Source organism: Centruroides sculpturatus, unplaced genomic scaffold (assembly GCF_000671375.1).
Source record: "Centruroides sculpturatus isolate CEXI.00-Female unplaced genomic scaffold, Cexi_2.0 scaffold30, whole genome shotgun sequence".
Lineage (NCBI taxonomy): Eukaryota > Metazoa > Arthropoda > Arachnida > Scorpiones > Buthidae > Centruroides > Centruroides sculpturatus.
This window is the reverse complement of record NW_019384755.1, coordinates 469,688-488,519: the sequence shown is the minus strand read 5'-3', so window position 1 is coordinate 488,519 and position 18,832 is coordinate 469,688. Positions and strand designations below refer to the sequence as shown.

The 18,832-nt window shown below is 28.6% G+C and overlaps 1 protein-coding gene across 2 annotated transcripts in view; it reads right to left on the bottom strand.

The window, feature by feature from the left end:
• Positions 1–18,832, bottom strand: part of LOC111628696 (trichohyalin-like) — a 43,696-nt gene that overhangs the window by 11,243 nt on the left and 13,621 nt on the right. The window contains exons 1-7 of one of the 2 annotated variants that reach the window (XM_023372528.1): positions 16,935–17,072; positions 16,741–16,858; positions 16,044–16,097; positions 13,420–13,549; positions 5,884–6,163; positions 4,081–5,363; positions 3,121–3,246 (exon numbers count right to left, since the gene is read on the bottom strand). In XM_023372528.1, coding sequence (XP_023228296.1) covers positions 3,121–3,246; positions 4,081–5,363; positions 5,884–6,163; positions 13,420–13,549; positions 16,044–16,097; positions 16,741–16,858; positions 16,935–16,951 — 2,008 coding nt within the window. In that variant the 5' untranslated portion in view covers positions 16,952–17,072. Of the gene's footprint in view, positions 1–3,120; positions 3,247–4,080; positions 5,364–5,883; positions 6,164–13,419; positions 13,550–16,043; positions 16,098–16,740; positions 16,859–16,934; positions 17,073–18,832 lie in introns of those variants that run through there. The other variant, XM_023372527.1, reaches the window with a different exon arrangement.

Here is an 18,832-nt window from a genome sequence, read left to right as displayed (position 1 = left end):
TATAAATATATAAATATATTATATATAAATTTTTATTATTTATATATTATATATATACAATTTTCCCACAAATATAGTATAGCATATCGATATACAGTATATAAAAAATTTGAACAAAATTTTCGAAAGATGTTGCACTTACGCAGGATGATTATAATTAAACTGATCCTATTCGGAGCCCGCTGGCTCGGTTCTAATAGGTTACATGTCAATGAAATTTAGTGTATGTGCTATTCACAATACAGTATGGTGAATAGATTTCTGAATGACAACATTTAGTTCAAATTTTCACCACTAGACAAAATATGGCGCTTTAAAAACAAAATCCATAAGTCAGCAAAGCGAAACGTTATTTTGCACTTTATTTTACACTATATGTTCAATATGTGAATCATAAGCTCGATTACATGTTGGAAGCATAATATAGCGTGATCGGGAGCACGAAGCATTTCGGTGAGAATATGGCGACATGCTGCGTCATGCTGGGCTTCAGCTGAGGGAGAGATTGTTATCGTTGTTTTCTACATTAATTAATTTTCATAAAGTTACAACACTACTTGATCTTGAAGTGTCATATTTTCTCCTAATAGAGAAAATTTGAACCATTACAACAGACTGCAGAGGGCTCTGAGCAGGGTCAATTATAATTACCCTGTACCAATATTTATCGGTTATATTAAAGATAGATTTTCTATTTTCATAATGGAAGATTTTCTAAAATAATTTTTTATTATTTTTGTTGTATAAAGGTATGTAGAGTTTGGATGTTTGTTCTCATTTATATAATTGTTTACTAAGTTTATTTATCATAAATAAGAGTGGTGATAAAATATTTTGGGTGATATTCTCGTCTGTTTAGTTCTTGTAAGTCAGAAGAAATATGGCTATTCACATCGGGTTTTGAAAAATACGTTTTTTAATTCTATAAATTTACGATGTTAAAACCCAATCCATAATAGTGAGATTTAAAGAAAAATTTTTCTATTTTTGCAAGACTTCATCTATTTGATAACACAATCTAATACGCTTCATTTCACGAATTCAAAAATAAAGCGCTTCGGGGTCCAATATTTAGCATTATGTTCTTGAATATGACTTGAGCTATTCGATTGGATGATACTATCTCAGTAGGTGAGAAACTGATAAATCATTCAGTGCCAAAATATTCTTACAAACAATCGTGAAGAAATCCATATTTGAAGAAAAATGCAAAGAGAGAGAATAACAATTTCATTTTTGCTATTTATATAAAAATAAATAATAAACTTTAAAGCGTTCTACAACGTATTACAACACGAAATTGATAGTAAAAAATTTTCTTATATTGTCATTATTGAGAAACTTATGACTTGTATATTTTTATATTAAATTTCTAATCTGTTTTATTTTCTCATTTCCAATATCGTCTTCATGTAATAATTTTAATAAAATATTGACATCATATTAACGATCTTCATAGTATTGAAAACTTCTATCTTCATAAACTTTAGCACTAAAATAGATCTTTCTTTACTGTTTTATTTCATATCACTACAAATGTTGCAATAAATTGGGTTCTATTACCTTAACATTTTCTTACGAAAGCTTGGCGGCTATCATTATGGTTGGATGCAGAATTTTTTGGAATAATTTAATATGTTAGAATTGAAGAGAAATACCAGTATCCCAAACAAAAAACATAAAAAAATTCTAAGCTCGGGTACATATATTTTGATTGTAAAGAGAAAGTTCATATTTATAAAGTAGATTATATTCTTAACTTCAACCAGAGTACGCTTAATCTAATTTTTAACTGATTGAAATAAAATTAAATTATTATATACAAATTCAAGAGTTTTCCAACTGAAACATAGTATCTGAATTAATTTGAAAATTGTTTAATAAATTGACTAATTTAGTTTCGAATTTGTTCGTATAACATAGATGTTCAAGGCAAAAACTAAATAATTATACAGTGTATCTCGTATATATTCGAATATTATGTGTCAATGTGTTTAAAATATTATACTTATTTTTTATTTGAAAATCTGCCACATTTTATTAATATGATATTGAAACATTGGTAGGAATCTGCTTTTAAGTAGGTTAAATGAATCTAATAATTACAATATAATATTGAATATTATTTTATACAAGGTGACTAAAGATGAGGTGAGTATATAACGTCCAGAAGAGAAAAAAAAATTTAAAAATTAGAGCGACTGAGAAGATATCGAATAATCAAAATGTATATCGTTATCGTTAATATTGTTAGTAATTAACTCCATCTTTCTTACATTGATAGTAATGATTACTATCAATGTAAGAAAGATGGAGTTAATAAAAAAAAAAAAAATTATGTTGTACACTCGAAATTTGAACCTGGTTATATTTCGATGAACAAAAGTTCACGTCAATTAATTTATAATACTGTATATGTAAGTATGTAAATTATTATGCATTAATGTCATTATATACGCTTAATTGAAAGATATTCATTTAAGTTTATCTAATAATGAATTAATATTGATTAATAGTAAATAGTACTATTTGATACACAAGTAATGTTTCTCATATGTGTGTGTATATAATGTACACTATATATACATATACAGATACACAGCGGCGGCCTTATCCATTGCGAGGCTCTGGGCGGTAGATCTTTGCGAGGCCCTGGGCGGCAGATCTTTGCGAGGCCCTTGTCCTTTGTGCAATGTATGTGAATTGAAATAGTAGGCACTTATTAATATTAATATATACTGTACTATAAATTAAATTTATTTTATTGTTATAACTAATAGCCAAGGATAAAATAAAAAGTTTTAAATATCAACTTTTTTCTACTTGGTTGTTGCGCGAGGCCCCTCCAAGAGCGAGGCCCCGGGCGATTGCCCTGCTCGCCACCCCCTAAGGCCGCCACTGCAGATACACACGTTAAGTATAGACTAAATATAGACATTACTCGAGTACATATATATATTTATTTATATAGTTATATATTATTTCTCAAATATTGGAAATGTTGTGAATGTTTCAAGAAAGAAAAATAATCTATCTATAATATCGATCTACAACTTTTGAAGTTGCATATAATTTGATGACATGAGATAATCGTTAAAAAAAGAAGGAAAAAAACAATACCTTGATCTCTTCTGTGGTTTGCTCTGGTTTGTAAATGCTTAATTCTTCGAAGAAGTTCGTCTCTTCTTGTCTCGCAGAGTCTTAATTCCGAACGAAGTCTATCTAACAACAGTAATAATCTTTCCCCTGAAATACACATTATGTAATTAAAAATCTTATTTTAATAGGATAGTTTTTAACCATTTTTATTCAACAACTCTTAAGCGAATTAAATTACGTGTTCACGGTCTTCTTTCCATCATTGTCATTAGGTAAATTGCAGTATCCATGACAACTGACCAAACAAATTATAGGGTTAGAACGTGAAAAAATCACTTCTTGACAGTACTTTATCTAACATGAGATCAAATTCAGTTTAAAATCTTATATTTCGAACAGTATTATTTCATTCGTGAAATGTATATCGATATTTCACTATTTCTTTATTAATCTAAAACAAAGACTTGTGTGTAATTACTCTGTACATAGGACGCGGACAGAAATAGGTTTAAAAACTTATATAATTTAGAGATATGTGAAGAGATGATATATGAATTACGAATTGGTTTATATTGATATGGAAAAAATGTAGTTTTTTAATATATCATATCAACAAATGAATGAATTAGTGGTCATTCTATATTCTGATCACGTTAGTGCCATATTCAGGTGATTGATCATTGATATTTATCACTATAATCAGAATTACGATACTGAGAAAAATCTTTTAATCTTTTTAACTATCAGTAAAAAATATTATCCAAATATAAAATTTAAAAGAGAGTTTACTTTTCAATTGCTACAAATAGAAAATTAATAATTACTTTTTGAGTCTCCTTTACCATTTTAGAATGGAAATTTTAGACAGAAAAATATTATGCATAAAACTCATAAGGCTATAATAAATTTAAATGCAAAGTTATATAGCGAAAACCGAATTTCTCCTAAGAAAAATAAATACTAAGTTAAATTGCAACTTACTTTCTGTAATATAATATTCATGTCCACGGATATCTACTGATGATAACCATTGTCCCGTTCCAGCTAAACGTTGTCGATGAGATCTTTCGGCAGCGGGAGTTTCAGGTCCCATTTTATCTCTTGATGCTAGTCCGTAACCATCCGAACGAGACCTTCTCATATTGCTAGGACTATAAATGGTCCTTCCATAGCGGTCTGTATCACGAAATGGTCTCCGAATCTTACTCAAATCGTATCCAAATCTGTTTGTCTTCCCCTCTCTGTTAATACCACGTGATAGAGCATCGATCGTGACGTCATTGCCACCATCCAATAGTTCCTTCACCAACACCTCGATTTGTAATTTTCCATCTCGACTTAAGCTCTGTAAAGTTTCTCCACTAAATAGATGATGCTCTAAGACATCGTCTTCGAGTTTCGGCTTTTCTTTCTCTGGTTTTGTTTCTGGATCAGACTCAGGTTTGCTTTCTTCGCTTTCAGTCTTAGTTGTTTCTGAAGAACTTTCATTTTCATTTTCTTTAACATCTTCAGTTTTTGTTTCTTCAGATTTTTTCTCTTCTTCTTTTGTTTTCGTTTCGTCTACTTTTTGTTCACTTTCTTCTTTCTTTTGTTCACTTTCTTCTTTCTTTTGTTCATTTTTTTCTTCTTGCTCTTGTGTAGTTTCTGATTTATTTTCTCCATTTTCTGATTCCTTTTTGTCACGAGATCTTCCCAGTTCCATCTGTACCTGTCGTATTGTCTCGGCGGCAGCATCTGATACAGTTCCACCGTCATCTTCACCTTCTAATAGAAGAACATGATGCCGAACGATCTGATCATCTTGAGGTGGCGATTCATCAACATATTGCACCATTTCTGAACCGTTTGTTTCTGGTTTTCCATCTTCATTCACTAATCGTATGCTGGTATTTTCGATAATAACTGATTCTTCTTTCTTTTCTGCTTTTTTCTTCTTCCCAATCGTCTTTCTCTTTCCCTCTCCTCCCGTAGGAGCTGTCGAATTTTTTATATCTTTTACTCTAACAGGAAGTGACGACATTGATTTGGCCGCTCGCATTTTACTGTTATTTGTTCCTGTTGTTTTTACTTGTCCTACTGTTACCGGTATCCTACTTAGAGTGTCTAAACTACGATCACGTTTCTGGTGATTGGATTTCGTTCGTTGATCGATCTCTTCCTCGTACCTGTTGTAATCTTTCCGAAAACGACTCTCGTCTCTCCAATCTGTCCAGAGACCATCCGATCCATTTACGATCGATCCTTTCTGATAAATCTTCTTGCGTCTGGAAAAAAACCACAAAACGTAATTACTTATAATGGAATATCCGGGTTACTCCACTTATTAGTTGATTGAAATAGAAAAAATAATTATATCTTTGATCTTAATTAAAGACGCCTTATTCTTTCACTAAATTCCAGAATTAACACGATTTTTACAATATATATAGGCCTAATGAATTATTTTAAAGTTTTATCATTTTTAAATTTTTGAACTTCTTCGATTAGTGACAAATATTATATTAATAAAATCTGAGTAAATTATATTTAAATTACTAAGAAATAGCCTACATTATCTAAATGATATTACTAAAATTTTTTAAACATTTAACTATATAATAATCTCAAAATTTACTATATTTTGAAAGAAATTAGTGGAAATATTTTTCAAGATAAAATATATAAAAAGATTTTAAAATTTTAACTGGCATACAAAAATACAATAAAGTTCTATAAAAAATATTACGACTTGTTCTATAAAATGTTACTATACGCAATTAATAATTAAAGATTTATCAATATCACCTGTAAGATCTGAAAGGTTGTGGAATTTGATTTTGAGAGGAATCGACGATGTCATTTTCGGTAGTTAAATCATTAGAACGAGGTGGTGCCTTGCTCCAAGATTCTTTTTCCATATTATTCTTTGCTTGTCTTCGAGTTCGTCGTTTTCTTTCCACATTAGCATTGTTTGTGGTTGCCATGGTGATAGCCATGTCAGTATGGATGACCCCTGTATCAAGAGGGGGCATGAAGACGTCGGTGGTTAAGATTCTTTCGCTGTCACCGAAACTGTCGGGACTGGCTGAAAAAGGAAATAAGAAAAAAATTTGTCAAAGAAGGGATACACCCAACAACGCCTTATAAATCTCTAGACTCTATACAGGGTGTGGTTTAGTAAGAATTTAAACTGATATAGGTTAACGGGATTAAAAAACACATAGACAGATCATGATATAGTTAAATTTTAAATTAATTTTTCAAATCGATTTGTTCTAGCGACGAATTGTTAAACTGATTTTAGGAAAAAGTTATCAATATTAATAAACTAGATACAAGTAATATACAGTATATTATTATTAACAACAACTAGGTTTAAACATAAATTAAATATATAAAATTCTTAAAAATCAATTAGTTTTTAGGAAAAGAAAACATACAAGTAAAATGAAATTGAGATTTGACCGAGTAAGCAGACTTGAACGTTGAATAATTGATTTTATAAACAAATTATGAATGAAAGTTTCTTTATATGTTTATTAAAATATTGATTTCGGAAGTAGGAAGTAAAAATTCATTGTAAAGAATCATTCTGCGGAAAAATATCCAACTAAATATGTTCAATATGTAATGTAAATCATACAATTTACAAATTAAGAATTAAGTTTCCCGAAAGTAAAATTAATTCAAATTAATCTAAATAAATACTTTAAAATAGTAATTATTAATAGTTTGTCTTCGTCAATAAGCTCAATTAAGCTAGTTTCAATATAAATTTATCTAAAAATTAGAAATTTTGAGAATTAGAATAAATTCCATAGGGAAAAGCATTGTATCAAATTTCCAACGGCACGCAACAGAAGAGAAATGGGTCAAAGAAAATAATGCGCAAGTGAATTTACCTGAAGACCATATAAGGTAGCAAACACCTCTTTTGGGAATTCGCAGGACATGATGGAACACCCTGTAGGACTTGGGCATGGTAAACTGTGTTGATTCGGGTGGAGTGGAGGGTGACTAGGACGTGACACAACCGATCCGTAAAAAAGTTTTAGAGTAGAAGCACGATAGATCCGGATCACGAACCGGCAGGTGTGTTCTCTCTTAGCTTTCTTAACTAGTTAGGTCGCGTGTTATTCCATCTACTTGCGTCGTATCCGCTTTATGATGATAGCAAATCCACAATCGTTTATGAATATAGGGATAATTTAAGTCACAAAGCCAGTAGTGATTTACTATGATAGTATTGATTAAATCCTTAAATTTCAAGCTTTATAAATAGTGTAAAATATTCTGTTTAATTTATTTTTATATTTTGAAACTCAATCAAATAGACGATTGTATCGTAAGCAATGAATCTAAATTTTCATTGAATAAAAAAATATATTTATTTTTAAACATTAACAATATCCATCAATGTTTTTGTTACAATTATGATTAATTTTGTGATTTTTTTATGTTCTGAAATTATTATTATTATTTTAGGTATCGATTTTGCATTTTAACATATATAAACAAAATTAAGAAAATATTACAAAGAAAAGACAGTCATTTTAAAAGACCCATTTAAAAAAAATCAAAATGCAAAAATATTGCGTGTGATTAGCTAACTGGGTCTGATCCTAAAATAACAAGTAACATTATAACTTCGACCACACCCAAGTCTGCAGCGTGCAATGTGACGTAGCTAAACAATACAAAAATTCGATTTTAAACCTCGAATAGTTATTAATTATATGTAAAATGACACCCACGATACCTTATCAGTTATTTCTGTTTTCTTTTAAAATGTGAAAGCAGCTGTGGATTTCAATCTATTAACTAGAGACTAAGCTTATATAAATATCACGTAAGATTATCCAATAACTTTTCATCGAATTTCAAATATTGACATAATAGAAATACCATCTTTATTCTTACACTGGCATATTTCGAATCAGTAATAGACTAGGAAAACATTCAATCGATTCAACTGGCTATAGTTCAATCACCTGAATGAGAGTCCTGGCATTGAAGCATGTCCACTCATCAAATTAGATCATGGTTAAAAACTTAATGTGTTATTGCACTTTACAAAGTGGAATATCTTTCATAATGAGATTATCTTTCTGTTACATACTGTATTCAAAATTATAATAAAGATCATATATCAGACTTTTTTAAAGAATAGCAAAATGTTAATTCTAAAATGTTTTATGTGAAGAAAAGTTACCGGTAAAAAAGAAAAAGTGATTGTTATTAAAGATAGAGAAAACAGAATGACCTTTCATATAGATGATTTAGAAAAGTGAAAGAGATTTCTTGTAACAAGAGTTATTACTGAATAGGATTTAACACGCAAGACGGGAAAAAAAGAGAAAAACACGATACAATTGCTTTTATTGCCTCAAATTCCGAAGTAATAAAAAAGTTCAGATCGATGACATTCAATTTATTAATCTGAAAAACTTATTAAGCGATTGCATTCTTCAATTTTAGGTATTAAAATTTTGGAAATGTTAAAGGTATAGTTTATGATTAAAACAGAAAGTATCAGCTGAAACAAATAGAAAAAATAATAATAAAGAGTAGAAATGTTCCAGCTGCTTCAGTGTAGAATAAACTTTACATATAATATACTTAAACCTTAGCCATTAATATAAGCAAGCAGATTATATTAATGAGCAGATTAAATTATTGATGATTAATTAAAAGTTTTCTAACTGTTAAAGAATTCTATAATATTACTAGTGATTTAAGAAATGTAATATGTCTTTTATCAATTAAACAATTTATATAAAAATAGTATAGCTAATAAATTTAGTATTTATTTCTTAATATTTTATATTATTCTATTGTACAGTATGTACTATGAACGTTGAATAATTGATTTTATAAACAAATTATGAATGAAAGTTTCTTTATATGTTTATTAAAATATTGATTTCGGAAGTAGGAAGTAAAAATTCATTGTAAAGAATCATTCTGCGGAAAAATATCCAACTAAATATGTTCAATATGTAATGTAAATCATACAATTTACAAATTAAGAATTAAGTTTCCCGAAAGTAAAATTAATTCAAATTAATCTAAATAAATACTTTAAAATAGTAATTATTAATAGTTTGTCTTCGTCAATAAGCTCAATTAAGCTAGTTTCAATATAAATTTATCTAAAAATTAGAAATTTTGAGAATTAGAATAAATTCCATAGGGAAAAGCATTGTATCAAATTTCCAACGGCACGCAACAGAAGAGAAATGGGTCAAAGAAAATAATGCGCAAGTGAATTTACCTGAAGACCATATAAGGTAGCAAACACCTCTTTTGGGAATTCGCAGGACATGATGGAACACCCTGTAGGACTTGGGCATGGTAAACTGTGTTGATTCGGGTGGAGTGGAGGGTGACTAGGACGTGACACAACCGATCCGTAAAAAAGTTTTAGAGTAGAAGCACGATAGATCCGGATCACGAACCGGCAGGTGTGTTCTCTCTTAGCTTTCTTAACTAGTTAGGTCGCGTGTTATTCCATCTACTTGCGTCGTATCCGCTTTATGATGATAGCAAATCCACAATCGTTTATGAATATAGGGAAAATTTAAGTCACAAAGCCAGTAGTGATTTACTATGATAGTATTGATTGAATCCTTAAATTTCAAGCTTTATAAATAGTGTAAAATATTCTGTTTAATTTATTTTTATATTTTGAAACTCAATCAAATAGACGATTGTATCGTAAGCAATGAATCTAAATTTTCATTGAATAAAAAAATATATTTATTTTTAAACATTAACAATATCCATCAATGTTTTTGTTACAATTATGATTAATTTTGTGATTTTTTTATGTTCTGAAATTATTATTATTATTTTAGGTATCGATTTTGCATTTTAACATATATAAACAAAATTAAGAAAATATTACAAAGAAAAGACAGTCATTTTAAAAGACCCATTTAAAAAAAATCAAAATGCAAAAATATTGCGTGTGATTAGCTAACTGGGTCTGATCCTAAAATAACAAGTAACGTTATAACTTCGACCACACCCAAGTCTGCAGCGTGCAATGTGACGTAGCTAAACAATACAAAAATTCGATTTTAAACCTCGAATAGTTATTAATTATATGTAAAATGACACCCACGATACCTTATCAGTTATTTCTGTTTTCTTTTAAAATGTGAAAGCAGCTGTGGATTTCAATCTATTAACTAGAGACTAAGCTTATATAAATATCACGTAAGATTATCCAATAACTTTTCATCGAATTTCAAATATTGACATAATAGAAATACCATCTTTATTCTTACACTGGCATATTTCGAATCAGTAATAGACTAGGAAAACATTCAATCGATTCAACTGGCTATAGTTCAATCACCTGAATGAGAGTCCTGGCATTGAAGCATGTCCACTCATCAAATTAGATCATGGTTAAAAACTTAATGTGTTATTGCACTTTACAAAGTGGAATATCTTTCATAATGAGATTATCTTTCTGTTACATACTGTATTCAAAATTATAATAAAGATCATATATCAGACTTTTTTAAAGAATAGCAAAATGTTAATTCTAAAATGTTTTATGTGAAGAAAAGTTACCGGTAAAAAAGAAAAAGTGATTGTTATTAAAGATAGAGAAAACAGAATGACCTTTCATATAGATGATTTAGAAAAGTGAAAGAGATTTCTTGTAACAAGAGTTATTACTGAATAGGATTTAACACGCAAGACGGGAAAAAAAGAGAAAAACACGATACAATTGCTTTTATTGCCTCAAATTCCGAAGTAATAAAAAAGTTCAGATCGATGACATTCAATTTATTAATCTGAAAAACTTATTAAGCGATTGCATTCTTCAATTTTAGGTATTAAAATTTTGGAAATGTTAAAGGTATAGTTTATGATTAAAACAGAAAGTATCAGCTGAAACAAATAGAAAAAATAATAATAAAGAGTAGAAATGTTCCAGCTGCTTCAGTGTAGAATAAACTTTACATATAATATACTTAAACCTTAGCCATTAATATAAGCAAGCAGATTATATTAATGAGCAGATTAAATTATTGATGATTAATTAAAAGTTTTCTAACTGTTAAAGAATTCTATAATNGCCATTTCCAAGCACGATACAGTCACACTATCACGACGTTAACCCAATCAACCGAAGAAATGACAATTTGGAACATTGGATAACAATAATAATTCTGTTTGTTAACATAATTATGCCAGGTCGAGCTTATGTAATGTATAATGTATAAAGCTATTTTAACAAATAATGAAAGGATATTTTTCTCTGTAAACTCGTTCCATGTATCCGCGGTCATTGAATACTCCATTAGTTAACGAACTTAGAGTGCACCCACTAAGATAACTTCCTACTGTGCACTTATATTAATAGTAAAGCGTAAAAAAACAAAGCGTTTTACATGACGTACCAGACTGATTTATAATATTTTATATTTCAGATTATTAATATAAAATGTGTATGTATAAAAAATGCTTTACTCTTATGTAATTTTGCTATAAATTAATTTTTACCAGAGACAATTTTAAGATAGCCTATTTAGCCTATGTTTGTTTAGGCTAAATAGGTTATCTTAAAGCTTATAGCTATTTTAAAGCTAAATAGGTTATCTTAGGCTAAATAGGCTATCTTAAAATTGTTTCTGGAAAATTATTCTTTGTAGAAAATATTAAAAAAGACATTAATTTATTACGTTTTTTTAAAATTCTCCTAGTCAATATTTTAAAAAAATATTAGCAATTTTATAAAATATAGAAATTGGCAAAGTACTATTAATCTTTGCAAAAAAATCAATGTTCAAAAAAAACCATTGTAAAATATTACAACATATTTTTAAGACTTCTCCTAAAGATGAAAACATCTTCGGTAATCTTAACGCATTAAGAAAAAGTTAAATGAATTATTTTCTATCATTCTATAGTTTAAAGACATTAAAAAAATAATTTACATAAAAACGTTTTCAAATGATTTATCTAATTTTACAGAATTTAAAATTAGAAGCCACAGTATAATAAATCTTTTCTCAATCATAAATTTTGAATTTTAAAACTTAAAATTTTAAATAAATTTTTTCAATGTAAAATTTTATAAATTTGAAAAATAAACTGCGTAGTAATGTTGCATTTTAAATAAAATACTTTATACATACATGCTTTAAAATATTCATAAATAAATAAATGCATTGTTTTACTACTGCGATAATTGAAATGAAATTTGAGTAAAAAATTTTAAAGATAATGTGCAGTTTCTATAGAGCAGGAATTCACAGAGTAAAATATTCATATCATGTAGTTAATGATAAATATAAATTGTACATTTACAATATCTTTTTAGGTGGCAAAATGATCTCAAAAGAAAAAAATATAATAGTGACATTTATGAAATATTTGAGATGCATTTTCTTTGAAGAGCTAATATAATCTACAAGTATACATATAGACAATGTATATTAATTTTTATTCTTTGTGCATGAAATTCTCTAACAGTAATATTGTTTATTGTGCATACAAATTTAAATTTTCAAAAAAAGTTCAATTCTCAATTACTAGATGGCGTAACATGATAGTTACTATATACAGTACAGTATTTAGAGTAGCTAGAGTTATATTTTGCAATTGTTAGCAAAGACTTTTTTAAATCAAGTTATGGACAACAAATTAACGTGTTTTAAACCCTAAAATGATTTAAAGAATTTTAATTTTAAAAAGTATTTAAGCCATTAGACTATTAAATATTTAATGAAAAATAATTTAATCTAGTGTAATCACGATTCAACTATTTGCAAGCAGAAAAGTGAAATTGACTGGATCAAAACTTCTTTCTGATTACAGAGAAAGTAATTCCTACGAGGGAAATTACATTAATTCCCGAAAGCCAAAAATCGATGTCATTACTTAATTATCTTCTCTATCGGACGTAAATTATGTTCTTGTGAGTATACCTTCGTAGAATGAAACATCAAAAATTTCAATAACTGAAAAACCTATAGACCAAAAATTAATTATTAAACATAAAATAATAACTAAAATAAATGTAAACTAATATATATGTACACATTCCGTAAATACGCATCAATCCTCATAAGAATAAGGCTATTAATGTTAATGTATTTAATAAGGTTATTATTACGAATCGTTTTACTACTGCGATAATTGAAATGAAATTTGAGTAAAAAATTTTAAAGATAATGTGCAGTTTCTATAGAGCATGAATTCACAGAGTAAAATATTCAGTACAGTACAGTACACTTAAATATGGATTTACGAATAATTTACTCAGTATCATAGAAGAGAATGTCGTTAGCTAAACAAATTATACATAATTTTACTTACTAACGTCTTCTCTAGATGGCTGACTGTTGCTCTCTGTGACACTCTCCTCCAATCCGCTATCGTCTGCGATGTGTGCCCAATAAGCTCCTGTATACGTTCCTTCTTTCAGATAAATCTCTGGCTCCGAAGCCTGAAACGAGTGGTCCTCGTGAGAAAGAAACGTGTTTACATTTTTTAAAATGACAGTAACTCTTCTCAACTTAGACAATGAAGATGAATGCTTCATGGAGCGTGTCCAACTCCACCCAAGATCGATAGTTAGCGAATATTAAATCTATAGAGCCTATAGACAATAATCATCCGATAGTGTATATCGTTCTAGCACATTTACAAATTAGATGACTGAACCGATAATTTAGGTTGCTGATATTAGGAAGCTAATATCAAATTTGAGACGTGAAAGAGGAAATTATCTAATGATGATTTATATCTTACAAGTTGATATTTAAACGTCTAGTCACGTTCGACTCTAATTAGCTACTTTCTAGTATTTTATAAATCTCAATTAGTCTTTTACTTTAGATAATTCGCTTTCATTTTTTGTTCAGATGAAGAACGAATTTTCATGTCGGAAATCCATCAAATGTGGCATGTATAATTTTCGTTATTATGTAATTTAGAGGATGAATCCATGTTACATATCAATTCTTAATTTTCAGACAGTTATAAAAATTAATTTTTGAAAATGTAAGATAAACTTTCACCGTCATTTAAGATTATTTTATCCGTTATTTAAGAACGTCCAAACGTCCATTTAAACTTATTTCATGTTTGTTTAGTTAATTAATCTATGACACAAGAGTCTATTAATATAAACTGAGACAGACTTCGATGAAAAGACAAGCCATGAAATTAAAGCAAAGAAGTTTATGGCGACAAGATACAAATACAATGCATTATGCATTTTTTGATAGAAAACTGATGGCATAATCTCACAGTTAATTATCATTTACAATTATTAACTTTAAGAAATAACAACAAAACTTATTTATAAATCAATGTTTTCATTTTGTTATATTCCTTCATATTATTTTCTTGAAATAAATTTAACCATTTTTTTACCTGCATGTATTTTAAAGTTATGTAAATAGTACTAACATAGTTTATAAGATATATGACAAATAACTGTATAAATTATCTTTAAGTTTCGTTTTTACAATAAAATTCACGCAAAAAATCCTAGACACTAATTTTTGTACAAAATTTAGTATAAAACTTAAAACATTAATAACACATGACGTATATATAACTCAGACGTATTCGTTAACATATATTAACAAATACATCTGAGTTAAATATTCCATATTGTAATATTACTTAAATATATAAGTTAAATACTCGTATATGTTCAGGCTATCTTTGATTTTTACGCTTTAATAAGACATCCATTACAGATAATTGATTATCGTATTCAATATTAGAATTATTCAATATTTAATTTTTCTTTTCTTTCTTTTTTCAAAATTTAATCAATATTTAGATTTTTTCAACGTTTTAATTTAGAATTGTTCAGTTTTTTTGAATTTGAAAAATTCAAAAGAGCAATATAATGCTCTTTTGAATATTCTAATGCTATTACAAGATTAAATTGGAATGTTGTAATGAAACTGTTATACACTAAACGATTCATTAGAAAATTGTAGGCGTTCCTTTTCCCATTGTACTTTGATGAATTTTGTTATTTTATTTTGTTTTATCTTTAACAAAGTGAACTGTACTTTGCACACGTGCAGCGCGTGTCACGCTAGACTCATAGCAATGGACTTTATACATCGATTGACATTATAACTTGTTTCTCAGATATTTATTTGTCACGTACCTCACCAATTGAAATATTGACATTTTCAATTGTTTTAAAATGATATAAATTAAATTCGTATTGTTACATTAGATAATCTATAAGTTCATGTAAGCCTAACATGGTAGAATTAAAACTCAAATATACCTGTATCTAGATTATTAGAAATGATTAAATATTTTGGGCGTAATTGAGACAGTAAATGCGTAAAAGGCTAATTCTTTAACCGATTGAGCTATTTAAACAAATACTAGGTTGGCAGAAGTTCAAGTCACGACGCCAGTTTCAATGGAATATACATTACACATAAAACTAGTTAAGAAAACTGACAGATTCCTCTTCCAAAGTACATCACATTATCTCTAAAGAATTCATCCCATTTGATTTGCCTACTACTTATTATCGATTATTAGTAAATGTTTTATTAAAAATAGATTTTAAAATAATTTATAATTTCTGATATTGTAGGAAACTTACCTTTATCACATAAAAGCCAAGAACCTAAACAACGACCACCCACGTTGATCGCACAGCGATCAATGAAGCTACTTTTTGAAATATCCGCTAGGCGGAGCGTCACTACTAAGAACATTGGCCTGATTGCGTCACGAATTTAATTCTAACTAAACACCTATTGCGTCACAATGCATGGCGCCCTTTTTAAATGTCAGTTAAGTCCACTCCCATTTTCCAGTTAATTATAAAAATAAATAAATTTATTCAAATTCTCCTAAGAAACTCTGCGTAATTATTCTTAAAATCGATAGCAAAATTTTACAAAAGCAGAAGAAAATTTTAAAAGAATGTATTCGATAAAGCTACTTACATGCGGTGGTAGATAGTTTTTTACTTTCATCTCCATTTCTTGGCTAGGTCTCACCTTTAAAAGAATTATATTAAATTTAATATAAAAAAACAACAAAACTAAATATCGAATGAGTCATGGGAATTTTCCATGCGTCGTAAATGTGGTTGACATTTAATTCTGTAGAAGAAAAATGTTACTTTATTCAAATTTCGTGATGTTGTTTCCCAACGGGAACAAAATATTTTCATTATATTAATATATAGAAAGGCCTATTTAGAATATAAACGACAAAACAAAACGTTATTTAAATGAATAACTTATTAGATTACTACTATTCCGGTCGATGGAGAACGACCGTTCAATAAAACTATTCTGTTTAAATCGATAATCTAATAAAATTAATTTCAAATATCCTATGTTATAAATTAACCAATTAATGAAATTATAAATTTTTTATTATAGTTAGAATCTGTCTCAGTCTCTCTCTCTCTTACCTGAAGTAAGCAGAATGAATGTGGTTTTAAGAACGATGACACAACTAAGTGGATCAATATTACTTTATAACATCAATCAAAAATCGCGAATAAATCTAATGACTTTAAAACCCGTGGTTCATACCGAATCAATTCTATATTCATTCTCTTTTGACCTTTTATCATTGACAGTTCATTATATATTATCTAATTTTACTAAATTCAGTCAATTCATTTCTTACCTGCGTAAAATTTCGTCCCACGTTTCTCAAGAAAACATATTTCTTAGGCACCACATCATATCCGAGCTGTCGATATATTTCTTTTCTGAGATCTGTTAGGGTATTGTGAGGAACAACCCTGTAGAAAAAGAATTCATTTTATTTATCATATTTGAAGATTTATAATTCTTTAACGTTTTTAGTTAGTTTCTTACGCAGTTTCAACTTCCATGATCAGGTGTGATTGCAAAGTGCAGTAAAATGCTCTCTGTCGTCTAAGAAACGGTTTGTTTTGGACGTAAACAAATCATGTGATTTTGTAGTCCAATATGCTTTCGACGCATAAATTAAATTGATATTCTCTTTTTTAAAAACCGTCGTTTTAAAATTAATTTTTTTTTTTGTAAAATCAAATTTTTTTGTAATTAGGTGTACGAAATTTATTAATTTATTAAATAATTTATCAAGGAATTTTTCGAATAGAAACTTCAAAAATTGGTTCGTTAATGAAATGGCGCGCTGTTCAATTAGATTTTACCCGGAAATCTAACTGTTCGTGCATGGAATTTCCGCAGTCAGGTCACGTGATAAAGTTTCCGGTAAGTTACTTCCAATTGATCAAAACTATCTCCGTGAGATAGACTTTCCGTTAAATTAATTGCTTTTATTTTTCTTGTAACAAAAGACAACAGGAAGTAAAATCTGAAGCTGTCTCTATTTAACATTCAAAAAATACAATTTAATAAAATTATTGTAATAAATGTAGACGTAATACAAAATTAATCAGAATTATTTTTTAAATTATTAATTTGGCCGAATCACTCATTATTTATAAGTTAAACGTTATTGTATTAGCATTCAAATCATGTGCATTTTCATCATTTAAAATCCTTTCGAACGGTTGATTTGCTTTTAAGGTCATAAACGTTCCTTCATAGGGCGTTGCCTTTCACAGGATATTATTTACAAGCGAATAGGTTCTATCGATCGTCTCATAATCTCTCAGTTTCTGTCAAAACATTAATTATAAATATAAAATAGACGTGAAATTAAAATATATAATCCTCGACATTATTCGTAAATCATGTTTTGTGATCTCACTGCATGTAGATATGATAGAAGTAACCTAGTTTAATCCAGTATAATATAAATAAACTTTCAATGAAATATTGTCATGTTAATGCATGGTTTATAGCCATTTCCAAGCACGATACAGTCACACTATCACGACGTTAACCCAATCAACCGAAGAAATGACAATTTGGAACATTGGATAACAATAATAATTCTGTTTGTTAACATAATTATGCCAGGTCGAGCTTATGTAATGTATAATGTATAAAGCTATTTTAACAAATAATGAAAGGATATTTTTCTCTGTAAACTCGTTCCATGTATCCGCGGTCATTGAATACTCCATTAGTTAACGAACTTAGAGTGCACCCACTAAGATAACTTCCTACTGTGCACTTATATTAATAGTAAAGCGTAAAAAAACAAAGCGTTTTACATGACGTACCAGACTGATTTATTTTGTGCAGACGACGTGTCAGACTGATATAAATAATTAAAAGCTTGTTTTGAAAGCCACAGCTTCAAACATGGAGCCAGCTCTAAGGGATCGGAACTCGTTCTGTCCCCAATAATATTTTAAGTGGTACCGGCTCCAAACATAAAAGTAATTTTTATTTTGGAGCCTAGCACCGCTTAAAATATTATTAGGGAGCTGAATGGATTTAGACCCTTAGAGTTGGTGCCCATGACTTCAACTCTAAGGGGTCAAACTTTCTATAAAATTATATAATCTTACTACACTTTTGTATTATAAAAACAGAAGTATCAAAATAAAACAGAAGTATTATCAACTTCTGTATCAAAACAGATTTTTTGATACAGAAGGTGGACAGGCTTCTTAAATTTTGTAGAACAAACACAATGGAACAGATTACCATAGTTTAATCATTCATCAAACAAAATAAAATTCTTGTAAAACAAAAGTAAAAGTTTTTAGAAAAATAGTTTCTCTCTCCATTTCATTACTGTACTCTGCTCAAGAATAGACTAATTCTTCTTTTGTTATTAATTTATTAAATAGTTATATTTATAATAATAT